A 15,272-nucleotide genomic window follows, 5' to 3' on the forward strand; every position below is an offset into this window, starting at 1 on the left:
GGATATTTAAGGAGAAAATAGATAGATTTTGAAAGGAAGTGAATTGAGGACAATGGGGAATGGGACAGAAGAGGAAACATGTCCTGAGGCAGATTAGATTTACTGAATGATAGGGCAGGTTTGAGGGGATGAGTAATCAATTTGTGCTCCTATTTTATGTTTACATTTAACTAATAAATGATAAAGTCATCAGTGGCAAAGTATTATGAAAATACAAAATTTAAGCAAGAGTCACATACGTTAATTAATGAATAAATGCCTGCACTTATGGATTAGAGAATTCATGACAAAGAGAAGACATCCTTTTTTTTCTGTAAGTACACAAAATGCTTTCATTACTATGTTTTAAAAATTAAATCATACAGTGTGTGTCTTTAGTAAGCAGTCTATATTTAGAACTCTTACTGCTGCAATATTGCATGAATCATTTTCAGAATGGCTGCACCTTCCTTTAATTTTAAATTATATGTAATCTATGAAGCACGGTCATGTTGAACTGAAGATCAATGTAAACTAAGTTGAAACCTATCACTAAAGCAATCTGAGCAAATTAAGTGTAACGGTTTCACATTGGTAAATATAACAAACTGAGCGTGTGGGTGCTGATATTCAGGGGAAAAAAGGAAAAGTAGGGGGAAAAAAAAGAAAAGTATGGAAAAAAAGGAAAAAGAATGGGAAAAACAAGAGGAAAGAGGTAAAAAGAAGGGGAGGGTGAGAAAGAAAAGGCATGAAAGACACAAGAGTGTAAGAGAAGCAATAGGGAGAAAGGCAAGACAGGGAGGAGGAGAAAAATGTACAAGACCGGGTCACTACTGTCCCATCATGAATAAAATACAAAATGGAAGACACTCTCCTTTCTACCTTTCAGGAACTACCACACCTCATAAACAGGAAGAGTCCTCCACATATGTCCCCACTCCAAGCTATCTTCTTCTCAGTATCACATTACATTATTACATAAAATCTGTTCACTTGGTCACATGAAGCCAACTTTTAAAGGGCCTAATATTTTTAGACCAGTCGTTATGATCTATCAGAATATGGGATCCCCAACAGGACCCCAAGAGTCCGGTAAGGTCTCAGCCTGAAACATCAACGGTACTCTTTTCCATAGATGCTGCCTGACCTGCTGAGTTCCTTCAGCTTTGTGTGTGTGTGTGTTGCTCGGATTTCCAGCATCTGCAGATTTTCTCTTGCTCTTCAAGAGGCCAGCTCATCAGTTAAAATATATTAGTTGTATGTATTGAATGAAAGGGAATAGAAAAAGTTAACATATGAGGAGCATTTGATAGCTCTGGCTGGGCCAATTCTCATGAGTTTAGAAGAATGAATGACAATCTCATTAAAAGGTACTGAACACTGGAAGGCCTATCTAGAGTGGAGATGAGAGGGTGTTGCCAACAGGAGACTCTAGGATTAGTAGTCATAGTCATACTTTATTGATCCCGAGGGAAATTGGTTTTCGTTACAGTTGCACCATAAATAGTTAAATAGTAATATGTAAATTATGCCAGTAAATTATGAAATAAATCCAGGACCAGCCTATTGGCTCAGGGTGTCTGACCCTCCAAGGGAGGAGTTGTAAAGTTTGATGGCCACAAGCAGCAATGACTTCCTATGACGCTCTGTGTTGCACCTTGGTGGAATGAGTCTCTGGCTGAATGTACTCCTGTGCCCACCCAGTACATTATGTAGTGGATGGGAGACATTGTCCAAGATGGCATGCAACTTGAACAGCATCCTCTTTTCAGACACCGCCATCAGAGAGTCCAGTTCCATCCCCACATCATCACTGGCCTTACGAATGAGTTTGTTGATTCTGTTGGTGTCTGCTACCCTCAGCCTGCTGCCCCGGCACACAACAGCAAACATGATAGCACTGGCCCCCACAGACTCATAGAACATCCTCAGCATCGTCCGACAGATGTTAAAGGACTTCAGTCTCCTCAGGAAATAGAGACGGCTCTGACCCTTCTTGTAGACAGTGTGCTTTGACGAATCCAGTTTATTGTCAATTCATATCCCCAGGTATTTGTAATCCTCCACCATGTCCACACTGACCTCCTGGATGGAAACAGGGGTCACCAGTACCTTAGCTCTCCTCAGGTCTACCACCAGCTCCTTAGTCTTTTTCACATTGAGCTGAAGATAATTCTGCTACAGGGCATAACCCCAAATGAAAGAATATCCCTTTAGAACAGAGGTGAAGAGGAACTTCTTTATGCCAGGAGGTAGTGAATCTGTGGAATTCACTGCCAGACAGCTCTGGAGGCCGAGTCATTGGGTATATTTAAAGCAGAGGTTAATAGGTTCTTAATTAGTAAGAACATCAAAGGTTACAGGAAAAATGCAGGAAAATGGGTTGAGAGAGGAATAAATCTGCTGTGATCGATTGGCAGAGCAGACTCAATTGGCAAAACTGCTCCTGTGTTATATGGTATCATTTTAAACTAGTCTTTGTGGGGCTTTTACATGCAAACACTTCACCAAATTTATTCCAGCTTTATGAAAATTATATGGTGAAATGAGAAGTGTTTCTATTTACACATTCTGTAGAACACAACTAAATAAATGTTCAATTTCTGTCACTGACATCAAATGGGAAACATTCCAATGTTGTCGTTTCTGTAATAGTAGAAGTTGAGTTTGCAAATCTCGCAAACTTAAACAGTGCAGCTAAAGATTAGTAATTAATCTCCGCAGTGACGGAACTGAGACAGACTGATCTACCTGCATTAGAGCCGTCAATGTCCAGTTGTTTGTTGAAAAACTGTTCTCAAGGAATGATAAATTTCATATACAGTATGTCTGCAACTCTTTGTGAGGATATACAATCATGTTTCTATAAAAGGGCTTCCCAAGCTAAGCCAGCGCCATTTGGGTGCTGTCTACAATAAAGTATCAGTAAACAGGTTTTTACAGAATGCAAGTTCAGTTTCAAGGCAGTGCCACAACATGAACCAAGGGTAAAACTGATTGCTGTTTATTGACATAGTCAATACAAATGGAAGCTGATGTGGACAGACGACTACTATGAAATTATTGCTTAAAAGTAACATATACTAGCTTATGGTCGATAAAATTAACTTTACAAAGTTCAGAGGTACTTGAGGAATAGCATTATTCTACATTGAATATGGAAATGTCTGAGAAATTTATATAAGTACAATACTTCCTTCTGACACCAATATAAGCAATTGTCAGGCAACTACACAGTGAATGATTGTGAAGAAAGCACCTGCACAGCCAGGTCAGAGAAGTGCTTTACCCTGAAATGCACAGATTTATTGACAATTTAAGAGACCTTGTGAAACAAAGTCATCCATAGTACCAGGAAGGTAATGACCAATCTTGCCAAATGGCAGACTGTAAATGAAGGAAAGGCCTGCAAACACAAGCGGCTGGAATGTTGGAGTACATTAACACTGCATTCCTTCCATGATGGCAAGGTTGGCCCAAATTACACTTGACGCTATAACACATGCATGGCTAGACCAGTTCAGAACTGCCCTTCCACTTTGTTTTGCAAAACATGAATTCCTACCCCTCCCCCTTTATTTTTGTTCTAAGATTCTTATACAACATGTGACAATATCCTGAAATCTTTCAAAGAGCAATGTATGACCCCAGGGTTATTAAAAGTAGGCTAAAGCTATTAAATTATTCAAAATGCATTTTTGATAGTCTGTTACATTGCTGCCTGAGCAAATTTTATCCTAATGTCATATAGAATTATTGCTGAACTAAATCAAATAATCACCCAACTTCCAAGACTAAGAGCATAGTTTCTTTGTAATGCTGAGTTCTTAAACTGAAAATCAGAAATATGCACAAATAGCAGTCATATTTACAGAAATGATAAGGTTAAGTCATGCGCAAAATATATTACCTATCCTAGATTCACATTGGCCATGGCCGGGTAAACTTTAATTTTATTCCCAAGCAAAACCACTTACACTTGCCATAGCTCATAAGAGGCAACAACTTTAACTGTGCATAAAAAAAAACAGGCAAGACCTAATTTAAAATTACTCCTTATGATTCACTGGAATCGAAATATTCAAACTGAACTCACATTCAGTAGTTGCTTGACTACTGATAAAATCAAAGCTACGACATCGTCAGTCTTACAAGACTCCAGACAGAACATCACACAAATGGTCAAGTATGAAAATGGAAATAGTATAAAAATGATTAACAGCTCTATGTTAAACAACACACACAAAATGCTGGAGGAACTCAGCAGGCCAGGCCGTATCTATGCAAACGGATAGAGCAAACAGTCGATGTTTTGGGCTGAGACCCTTCATCAGGACTGAAAAGGAAGAGGAAAAGTCAGGCTCAGAAGATGGGAGGAGGGGAGAAATTAGTACAAGGAGGCAGGTGATAGGTGGTGAGGAGAGAGGGTGAGGTGAAGAACTGGAAATTTGTTGAAAGGGATAAAGGGCTGGAGAAGGAGGAATCTCATAGGAGTGGACAGAAGACTATGAAAGAAAGGGAAGTAGAGGAGCACCAGAGGGAAGTGATGGGCCCACACTGTACTACTTCCACCCTTCCTCCCACCTTCTTAGTCCGACTATTCCCCTTACTTTCCAGTACGACCTGAAACATTGACTGTTTACTTTTTTTCCCTATAGCTGCTGCCTGGCCTCCTGAGCTCCTCCTGCATTTTGTTTGTATTGCTTTGGATTTCCAGTATCAGCAGATTTTCTCGTAGCTGTATCTTACGAAAGGCAGATGTAGAACCCAGGAAGTGACAAAAGTGCACAATATTTAAGTATTCCATCTTGATCAATTCCATTTTGCAAAAGACATCCCATTACATCAAGATTACTGCAACCAGAGCGGATGACAACAGCACTGAGCTCCATGCTCAGACCCAAGTTATTCTTGGGTTAAGACTTTGTTCCTTAACCTGCATTATGTAAGACCAACAGGAAAGTAAGTGTATAATGGGAAGTCAATCAGTAGATGTTGCAAGGATTAGGAAGTGCATACACAGCACAACCATCATTAAAGCAATGCAGATGCAAATGTTTTTTTGGAATCCAAACCTCGATGCAAGAACAAATGAAATCAATAGGTTGTGCGTTTTGTATGGAACAAAGAAACTGTTTCTGATAAAGCTTCTATCAGTCTTAGCATCCTGCGGACATTCCATGCTCCCTCTGGAGGATTTCCACTGTTGTTGTAAATGCACTGTTTGTGGAGGTAGAAAAAAGAGAAAAAAGTCAATTAGATCTTTGATCTGTAAACTCCCAAGCAACGCAAAATCTTTAGAAGCAACACGTTTCTATGTATCAGCCACACACAAAGGTCAATCAATCAATGGACACAAGTTTAAGACAACTGGCAAAAGTTGATGGGAATTGAAAGATCACTGCAAGCTGTGGAAAGAGCAAAGAAACTAATTTTATTGTCCAACCAATGCTGTGAATGGTGTAATGGTATCCACACAATCCTCTTACATCCTCTTAAACTATCTCTCTAGGAAATCAGCACAGCTGACAATGATGCCCAGCCCAAGACCAACAGTGTAGGTCACAGAATAAAATCAGGAGTAGGATTCATGACTCAATTCAGAAAGGAGCGGTAACAGGCTGCAATTGTTTTGAATGCAATACAGTACTGGTGCTTGCATGATTTATTCACTGAAGAAACAGCAAATAGCTGAAAATGCAGATTGTCAATAACTGAAGAATATGGATGCAAGACAATTGATGAATATTTCTGTTTTAAAAATGCACATCAAATGATGTTGACCAAGAAAAAGGAAACTGAAACCAAATGGATCACGCTATCAAAGAGCTACCACAGGGACAATGGGCCAAATGGTCTCACTGTATTGTATGATTTATTCAACACTTGAAATGGATACTTACCAACCAGGCCTGATGATGCTGTATTTTCCAGGTGTGGCCAAGTTAACTACTGTTGATCCTAACCGACATTCAGGGCTCATCGTATCACCAATAGGCCCACCATCAACAACAAGATCCAACAAAGGCCAAAGATCTTTAAATTCCTGCAGATATGTGAGAAAAATTCTATGTAAGGTCAGATTTAATTGCTTCTTTTGAATCAAGATACAATAAAGAAAGTAGCATCAGTAATCAACAGGAATTGATGACTACAATGCTGCAATTCGTTTGCTACCAAAGCCTACTTACAAAATTTAAACTGGCCCCACAAACCAAAATCTGGCAATTATTATTCAAAAACTGATTGAATGGCTGATCCTGATTAGAAAATACAACATCTCAAGACAGTTGAAATGTTTTCGGGAGGGAGCATCAATATTAATGAGACCTACTCTGGCCAACCACACAATATGCCACATACAGACTGCCAGACATTTACTTGGAACGGTCAAAATGGTTCAGTAAGCAATCCAAATTGTGGATATGTACATAGATGGAACTCACATGGAGTTTACATATAGACCAATCAAGAAAATTACTTCAAAGAATTAAGTAGTGAGAGTTGCAAGATGGTCTTTAAAAATTATATAATAAAAACATAATAACAGAACACCAAATACATGCTAAGAATAATCTAAACATCTGCATTTTGAATACATCAAGTAAATATGAGCTTTGTTGTCCCTTTAAGTGCCCTTGGTGCATTGGGTGGCAACCTTGCTATTTCTTACGCACTTTTGTCTTTTTTTTAAACAAGGCAGAGTTGCTACCTCAATGTTCAACCCAGCACGGAAGGAAAGCGTGCAAGGAGCCTGCCAGATTCGAACCTGGAACCACGCACCTTGAATTCCAGTGCAGCTGTCACTATACCACTGGCCGACTTGAAATGCTAGCTTAGTTCATCTGAACTGTAACCATAATCTTCTTCATAAATCCAATTGCTCTGGTGAGACAGTACTGCATCTTACCCAAGGCCATTATTTGATTCAATTTTCAATGAAAGGTTTGGTGCTCATTGTGGTTCCACGACACTATTTTCTATTTGTTTTTTTCTAAATTCTATTTGCAGGGTGAGAGCATCCCATGCAAGACCAGTATTTACTGACCATCCCACCTCCTTGAGCAACTACTGTCCTTTCGGTAGAGGTAGCTGCACTTCACTGGAGGTTATTGCTGAGCACTAATCAGAATCAGAAACACTGATAGATGTCGTTATATTTGTTGTTCTGCGGCAGTAAAATTTCACAACATACTAAACTGTAAACTACAATAAAAAATAAATATTTAAAAATTAAATTAGTACAAAAAGGGCAGAAATAGTGAGGTACTGTTCATGGTTGCCTGTTTAAGAAACCTAATGGCAGAGGGGATCCTGTTCCCCATTCCTGAAATGTTGAGTGTGTCTTCAGGTTCCTGCACCTCTTCCTGGATGGTAGCAATGCGAAGAGGACGTGTCCTGGGTGACAGGGGTCCTGAAAGATGATTTGCATTTTTAAGACATTGCCTTTTGGAGATGTCCTCAATGGTGCCTATGGAGCTGACTGGGGTTTGCAACCCTCTGCAGCCTTTTCCAGTCCTGTACAGTGGCCCCTCCATACAGGTGGTGACGTAACCAGTTAGAATGCTCTCCACAGTGCAACCATGGAAATTTGCTAGTCTTTGTTGACGTACCAAATCTCCTCAAGCTGCTAATGCAATATAATTGCTGACAGAGAATACGTATTATTATTCATAACTGCATCAGTGTGTAGTCCCCAGGATAGATAGTCAGGGATGTTGACACCCAAGAACTGGACACTGCTCACCCTTTCCACTGCTGACCCCTCAATGAGGACTGTTGTGTTTCCTTGACTTCCTCTTCGTAAAATCCACAACCATTTCCTTGGTCTTACTGACATTGTGCAAAGTTGTGGTTGTGATACCACTCAAGCCACTAATCTCTCTCACTCCTTTGCACCACCTGAGATCCTGCCAACATCAGTTGTGTCATCTGTGAATCTGCCGCACACAGTCCATGTCTAGCGAGTGAGGCATCTTCTTCTCCACACAGGTGTGGAGATGTTCACTTGCAGAATAGTTGTAAATGGAACTGAGCACTGTGAAATCATCACTCTTTCTGACCTTTAGGAAGGAAGGTAGGTCATTAATGAAGCAGTTGAAAATGATTGGGCCTGGAAACTTTTGTACAGTTCCTGAGACAGAACTACCCAATAACCATTAGTACCTTCTTTTGTGCAAAGTAAGACTAAAACATTGGATTCCACCCCCCCCACCCCCCAGATTCCTAATGAATTCAATTCTACAGGTTTCTTTGATGCCACACTTAGTTAATAACTGCCTTAACAATGTCAGTTACTTACACCTTAGATCTGGGTTATGTTTGACTAGGGACATGATTAGGTCTGGAATTCAGCACTCCTGCCTGGGCGTGAGCAATCAAGCTGCTGGAGAGCAAGTGCCACTACATAGCACTGCTGATGACAGCTTGCATAACTCTGATGCTATTGAAAGTAAACTAATAAACCAGACTGGATTTGTCTTGATTTGTATGAACAGGACATAGAGGCAACTTCCCATATTGTGAAGTGGATGCCACTGTTAAATCTGAAACAGCTTACTAAAAGGCACGGCTAATTCCCTCACCTCCCCAATCCTCCCATATCCTGTGTTTCTCAATAACGTAAAATGAGCCTATTTAGCACAACTAGTCCTTTTGATGACCAGGACCTTGGAAGGAAACTGAAACAATCACCAAACTGGCCCTTCTTAGGGGACATACAGTAGGTCCTGATGCTTGAGCCTCATCCTCAGTGTTCACATGCTGGGTCCTACCATCGTTAAGGGAACACTGCCTCCTTGGCTACGTCCAAACTGGCATTTGACTTGAAGTGGCAGGACCAAAGAGCGCCAGTTTGATCTGTTGACTGCAGGATCACTGAGCCTTAATGACTGAAATTTGCCATCATGTGTTGTCATCTCTTTTCTTTGATACACCTCGTTCTCTAACAAGCCCTTTCTTAAGGCACCAATTGACCTCTGCCTCAATTATAAAAATACAGATAGACAGAATTATACTGGGGCATGACATTATGGACTGTGGTAATAAATACTTATGCTGCTACACCTCATGATTGTCTTTCTTTGAACTACTACTTCAATTTTAAGCCTTTCCCATTCAGCATGAATGTAACTCCAGGTAACACATTCTTTATCAATTAATCTACCTGCCTATAATTTGTATCAATAACTCTTTATCCTATAGCCTAATTTTAAATGAAGCTCTAGATGAATGTATTCAGTTTTTTTTAATGTAACTATCTGCTGCCTCAAGTTTCTACCATTGCAGAAATGGAAAGAAAGAACTACTTTCCAATAAATCTGCTAATGAAGTGCACATTTAATAACTGAATCAAGGGCAACTACCTATATTCACAATTCACCCCCAACACCTTGCTAGCACCCACCATGTCAATTTGTTACAACAGAGAACAGTGAATTGAGCAATACTGAAAGTTCTGCTCTCTGGAAAAAAAAAAATTTTTTTTTTTAAAAATTATGCAACCAGAGAACAATTTGAAAAAGTATCCCAAAGAAGTCTCATGTAACTTAAGAATTTACTCATACTGAAGGAGACTCACCTCCGGAGTCAGAGTGCTGTTTTGAGAGCTGACGTTGGCACTTGTCAAAGCCAGAGGTTCACCACACAGTTGTGCCAGTTTCTGCATAAACGAATGTCTTGGAATACGTACACCCACCAACTACAAGTGACATGGAAAAGTTTGAGAACTTCACGTCAGTGAGCATCACCTTGTAACTCGAAGAACAACAATTGTGATGTAATCAATTCATAACAAGACTAGCTAGGGCAAGTTTCACAATTCTGCATTACCATAAATCAAAATCATATGATCTAACAAAAAAAATCCAATTTATTCTCTAGCTTACATCAGTGAAAGGGTTTAAGTCTTTATTCAACTCCTCTGATCGCTTAAAAACCAATGTTACAGGTCCTGGCAGAAGATCTCTTAATAGCTGGTCAGAAACAGTGACCTTACAGTACCTGTAAAAGCAAAACAAAGGAAGTGATCAATCACAATTACAAAGAAATACCTATTTTTACACTTATGTAATAGTGGATGGTCAATCTATTAAGAAAGGTCAATTGAAAACAAATGTTTATACAGTGAAAAAATCAAAGGCCCGAACAAGTAGCTTTTCAGACAATACCCCTACATGCCTTTGTCTTTCAAACTCTATTTCCAAAAGGCGCTTTGCTCTGTAGTCTGTTTATACCGTTTATTAAATAGTCTACTTCCAGTATTTTCCAAAATGATTAACTTTTAGTTAAGAAATACTACCCAATCTCCCTTCTAGCAGTCTTTGTCCCTTGTTTATCATAACCCTATATTATGCTTTCATCTTATAATGATCTCCAAAACTTCCGCTGGTACATTTACAGAATTTTTGTCCTACAAAATTAACTTTTAAAAAAATATTCAGATATTAAAAGAGGAGCTTGCTGCGACACATACCCCAAAACAATGAAATACCACACAGATTTTGAAGTTTGGTTTCTTCTGTACTTTCACTCACTTATAAATATCTTCAACATTTCCAACAGAGATAGCTAATGGCTTGTCTGCATTCCGTCCTTTAATATCATAAATTCTTCGGATAGCTTCGGAGTTCTGTGCCAGGCAGGCAATTCCATAGATAGTGTCTGTTGGAACTGCCACTACCCGACCACACTGGAGAACACTTACAGTTTCCCTCAATGCCTCATTCCAATCTGGGTAAAGAGAACAGTTATGTATTGAGCTATGAATTCACATCAAGCAAGTACTCAAGTCAATATTGAACAATTTCAATCCAATCGAACAGTGACATTCTAGAAATTCAATACAAAAATGAAAATCAAGAACAGCCAAATGAAATTTGTTGCTTCAATATTCTAGTACTTGCAGATGGGTTCTCAGTGCCTTTAGAATCTACATTTCTACTCCTTACTTAACAAGTTATCGTAGATGGTCTCAGTATCTAATCAGAGAGTGCTGGAAGACACAGGATAAAAATTCTTGCTGGTATTTCTACCAGCAGATGAAATTGTTTCCCAGATTCAGAATAAGAACCTGGCATAAATTAATAGGGTGACAAAGGCAGCATATGTCATGCTTGCCTTCATGGGTTGAGGCACTAAGTTCAGGAGTAAGTTATTTTGCAGCTTTTTAAAACTCTGGTTAGGCCACATCTAGTGTATTGCATTCAATTTTGGTCACTTCATTAAAGGAAGAATGAAGGGGCTCACTCAAATGCTGGCTGGAATAGATGGAACATGCGATTAGGAAATTACAGGGTTCTCTTCTTTGGAGCAGTGAAGGCTGAGGGAGAGACCTAACAGAACTTTATGGTCTCCTCTTGTGTCAAGATGAAGCTGCTCCCTGTCCGAGTAGCCTCCAACTTGATGGCATGAATATCGATTTCTCCTTCAATAAACAAATTCTACCCCCTCCCAACCCCTTCCTCTACTCCTTACTCTGATCTTGTACCTCTTCTCACCCGACTCTCCTCCTCCTTCCCTTTCTCCTGTGGGCCACTCTACTCTATCAGATTCTTACTTCTCCAGCCCTTGAACTTTCCCACCCACCTGACTTCACCTTTCACCTTCCAGTTAGCCTTCTTCCCCCACCCCCACCTTTTCATTTTGGCATCTTCTCTCTTCCTTCTCAGCCTGAAACATCCACTATCTATATTTTTTTCCCACACAGATGCTGCCTGATCTGCTGAGTTCCTCCAGTATTTTAGGTGCGTTGCTTAGGATTTCCAGCATCTGCAGACATTCTCGTGTTCAGAAGTTTATAAAATTTGCGAGAGGCATAGATAATGTAGACAACCAGGATTCATTTTCCCCAGGGTTGAAATGTCTAATACCAAAGGGCATGTAACTACAGTGAGAGTGTAAAGTTCAAAGATGTGCGATGCAGGTTGTTTTTTTTAAATATAAAGAGAGATGAGTGCCTGGACTGCATTGCCAAGGGTGGTGGTGGAGGCAGGCAAATGTCACTATATTATCAGCCTCCATTCTCTTAAATAGGATTGTAAATACTCAGAGAATGGAGAGATATGGACCACATGCTGGCAGAATGGATTAGGTGTCAATAGTTTTATTAGCTTAGTACAGTATCAGGGGTTGAGGAGCCTGTACCATTCCATATTCTGTATTGTAAACATGAACCAATATTGAAAAGTGGTCATTATTTTGTTGAAAATAATAAGACAATAAGACATAGGAGCAGAATTAGGCCAACTGACCCATCGAATCTGCTCCACCATTCAATCATGGCTGATCCTTTTCTTTCTCCTCAACCCCAGTTTCCGGCCTTCTCTCCGTAACCTTTGGTGCCATGTCCAATCAAGAACCTATCAATCTCTGCCTTAAATACACCCGATGTGGCCTCCACAGCTGCATGTGGCAACAAATTCTATAAATTCACCACCCTTTGGCTAAAGAAATTTCTCTGCATCTCTGTTTCGAAAGGGAGCCCCTCTATCCTGAAGCTGTGCTCTCTTATCCTAGAATTCCTCACCATGGGAAACATCCTTTCCACATTTACTCTGTCTAGGTCTTTCAACATTTGAAAGGTTTCAATGAGATTCCCCCACCCCCACCCCATCCTTCTGAATTCCAGCGAGTACATTCCCCAGGGGCAAACATTCTTCACATGATAACCCTTTTCATTCCTAGAATCATCCTTGTGAACATAATGCTCCGTAACTTTCAAATTTTAATAAAACAGATCCACTCTTCCTCCGTAATGGTTGAAAACATGGAAAGGATTTTATCCTAAAAAACAACTCTCAAGTGTCATTGGTTTTATTTTTCTGATTAAATTACTATTAAAGACCATTGCACCAATGTCAAGTTTAATGATTGCTCAACATTGGAAAAACAACCGGGTGATTGGGATTTCAGTTATTTATTCTATGCTCTTCTACGATGGACTTGCCAACTCTTCTTAGTCTGGTCCAAAGTGTCCCACACCCTAACTTCTTAGTCTGGTCCAAAATATCCCATATTCTGAGTGAGGGGGGAGGAGGAAGAGGAGAGGAGTGGTGGGGGAAGAGTTGTGGTAGAGGAATGGAGAAGAAGGGAAACAGGGAGGGGCCCATTACCAGAAATTCGAGAAATCGATGTTCATGGCATCAGGTTGGAAGTTACCCAGACGGAATATAAGGTGTTGCTCCTTCAACCTGACGCCATGAACATTACGACATTAGAGGAGACCATGGATAGACATATAGGAATGGGAAGTGCAATTAAAACGGGTGGCCACTGGGAGATCCCGCTTTCTCTGGCGCTCAGTGAAGCGGCCTCCCAATCTACGCTGGGTCTCGCCGATATACAGGAGGCCACACCGGGTGCACCAGATACAGCAGATGACCCCAACAGGTGAAGTGTCTCCTCACCTGGAAGGACTGTTTAGGGCCCTGAATGGTAGACATTTTGGGACGAGTCTCCACACAAAGACGGAAAAGAAAGAGAAATAAGAATAAGAATTCCTTTCCAAGGAATCGCCTGTATCCAATATCAAACCCTAACTGGTCTTGCTTATTTTCTTTAAAGTCAAGCATTTGCCTCAGGAAACCCTTGATTAAAGGAAGGCAGAATACCTAGGCATAAAAGGGCCAGGTTATAGACAGACAAGATTTTGCAGATGCTGGACATATTGAGCAACAGACACAAATGCTGGATGAACTCAGTAGAACAGGCAGCATCTATGGAGGAGAATGAACCAGAGAGCAGGTTACCTGGAGACATCCTGCGGACCAGACTCGGACCATGCGGACGAGCTCGGAACCGCCGCGTTCCCTCGGGTTAACAAACCCGGGCAACACACATCAGAGTTGCTGGTGAACGCAGCAGGCCAGGCAGCATCTCTAGGAAGAGGTGCAGTCGACGTTTCAGGCCGAGACCCTTCGTAACAAACCCGGGCCTCCTCCGACATTCACGCCCCACTTACCGCCTGCTTCAGCCCAAGGCCGCGGACTCAGCCTGGGCCCGGCATCCGCGGGCTGGCCGGGCTCCGCCTGCCGCAGCTGGCGCACCCTCACCAGACTGCCGACCGCCGCCGCCCCGTTCCTCATCGCCGCCGCCAGCCGAGAGCGAACCGACACGTGCAACGTCAGCATGGCACCCGCCGCGCCATGGCAACCCCCGGCACCCGGGGCAACCGCTGAGTGACAGGTCCCGGTCGGCGCGCGCCGCTCGCCACTTCCGCAATCGGGAGGTGGGTTCGGTGTTCCGCAGCGTGCAGTCCTGGCGTAAAGCTGCTAGAACAACGCATACATGTAATACTGGAGGAACTCCGCAATTCAGGCAGTATCTATGGTAATGAATAAAAAAAGTCAACCCTACTTCAGGCTTGGAAAGGAATCTGATCAGCTGCAGGAAGCTTTAAGAATTGTAATTGAATGCTCATTAGTGCATTGTCTAAGAAAGCAAAGCCATTGCACGATTTATTTGCCTGACTGTTTTTTGTCATGTACTAAAGTGGTCTCGTAGCTGTTCACGGAGACCTGCTTGCTGGCATTCAGGAGATCTTATCGAAACAGATGAAATGTTGAAAGGAATAGATAAGATAGAGGCTGGGAAGTTGTTTCCACTGATAGGTGAGACTAGAACTAGGGGACATAGCTTCAAGATTCTGGGGAGTAGATTTAGGACGGAGGTGAGGAGGAACTGCTTTTCTCAGAGAATGGCGAATTTGTGGAATTCATTGCCCAATGAAGCAGTGGAGTACCTCTGTAAATATATTTTCGACAAGGTTGGATAGATTTTTGCACAGAAGGGGAATTAAGGGTTATGGGAAAAAGGCAGGTAGGTGGAGATGAGTCCATGGGCAGATCGGCTGTTAGAGTGATTTCTGGGTTTCGGTCATTTACATTTAGCAAATGGCTTTGGCTACCAGTCTTCTGTTCCTTGATAATGTATTGTGGATTCAGTTTGGGACAACGCTTTCCTAAAAGCTGTGGACCCCAGTCCAAACGCTGCTGACGTCAGTGGGATGGATGTGAATCAGAAGGTGTGAAAGCATCTCCACATGATGCCTGCTGTACTTCGTTTTGTCGAATAAAGAAGCTGCTTTGTATCTACCAGTAACACTCTCCGGCCGTTTCATTCACGCAACAACACAGCCATAATCGTATTGAATGGCGGGGCAGGCTCGATGGGCCAGATGGCCGACTCCTGCTCCTATTTTTTTTGTTCTTATGAGGGGGGGAGCACTTCTGAATCAGTTCTGATGGACAGGTTAACGCTGCATTTCTTTCATCAGATGCAGGGTATTTCCAAAA

At 41.4% G+C, this 15,272-nt stretch overlaps 1 protein-coding gene across 2 annotated transcripts; it reads right to left on the minus strand.

Moving 5' to 3' along the window:
• Positions 1–1,417: 1,417 nt before the first annotated feature.
• On the minus strand, positions 1,418–14,212 carry yrdc (yrdC N(6)-threonylcarbamoyltransferase domain containing). Of its 2 annotated transcripts, none has more exons than XM_072247147.1 (6): positions 13,728–13,909; positions 10,515–10,710; positions 9,867–9,981; positions 9,560–9,679; positions 5,883–6,025; positions 1,418–5,199 (listed from the first exon to the last, which is right to left on the minus strand). In XM_072247147.1, exons 1-6 carry the CDS (start codon positions 13,735–13,737, stop codon positions 5,139–5,141), a joined length of 645 nt encoding a protein of 214 aa, XP_072103248.1. In that variant the 5' UTR covers positions 13,738–13,909; the 3' UTR covers positions 1,418–5,138. The 2 variants fall into 2 exon arrangements, with proteins under 2 accessions (XP_072103248.1, XP_072103249.1); XM_072247148.1 differs by lacking the exon at positions 13,728–13,909 and adding an exon at positions 13,940–14,212 and having other exon boundaries at positions 1,419–5,199.
• Between the last annotated feature and the right edge of the window lie 1,060 nt (positions 14,213–15,272).

The sequence above is a fragment of the Mobula birostris genome, chromosome 30 (assembly GCF_030028105.1).
Source record: "Mobula birostris isolate sMobBir1 chromosome 30, sMobBir1.hap1, whole genome shotgun sequence".
Taxonomy (NCBI): Eukaryota; Metazoa; Chordata; class Chondrichthyes; order Myliobatiformes; family Myliobatidae; genus Mobula; species Mobula birostris.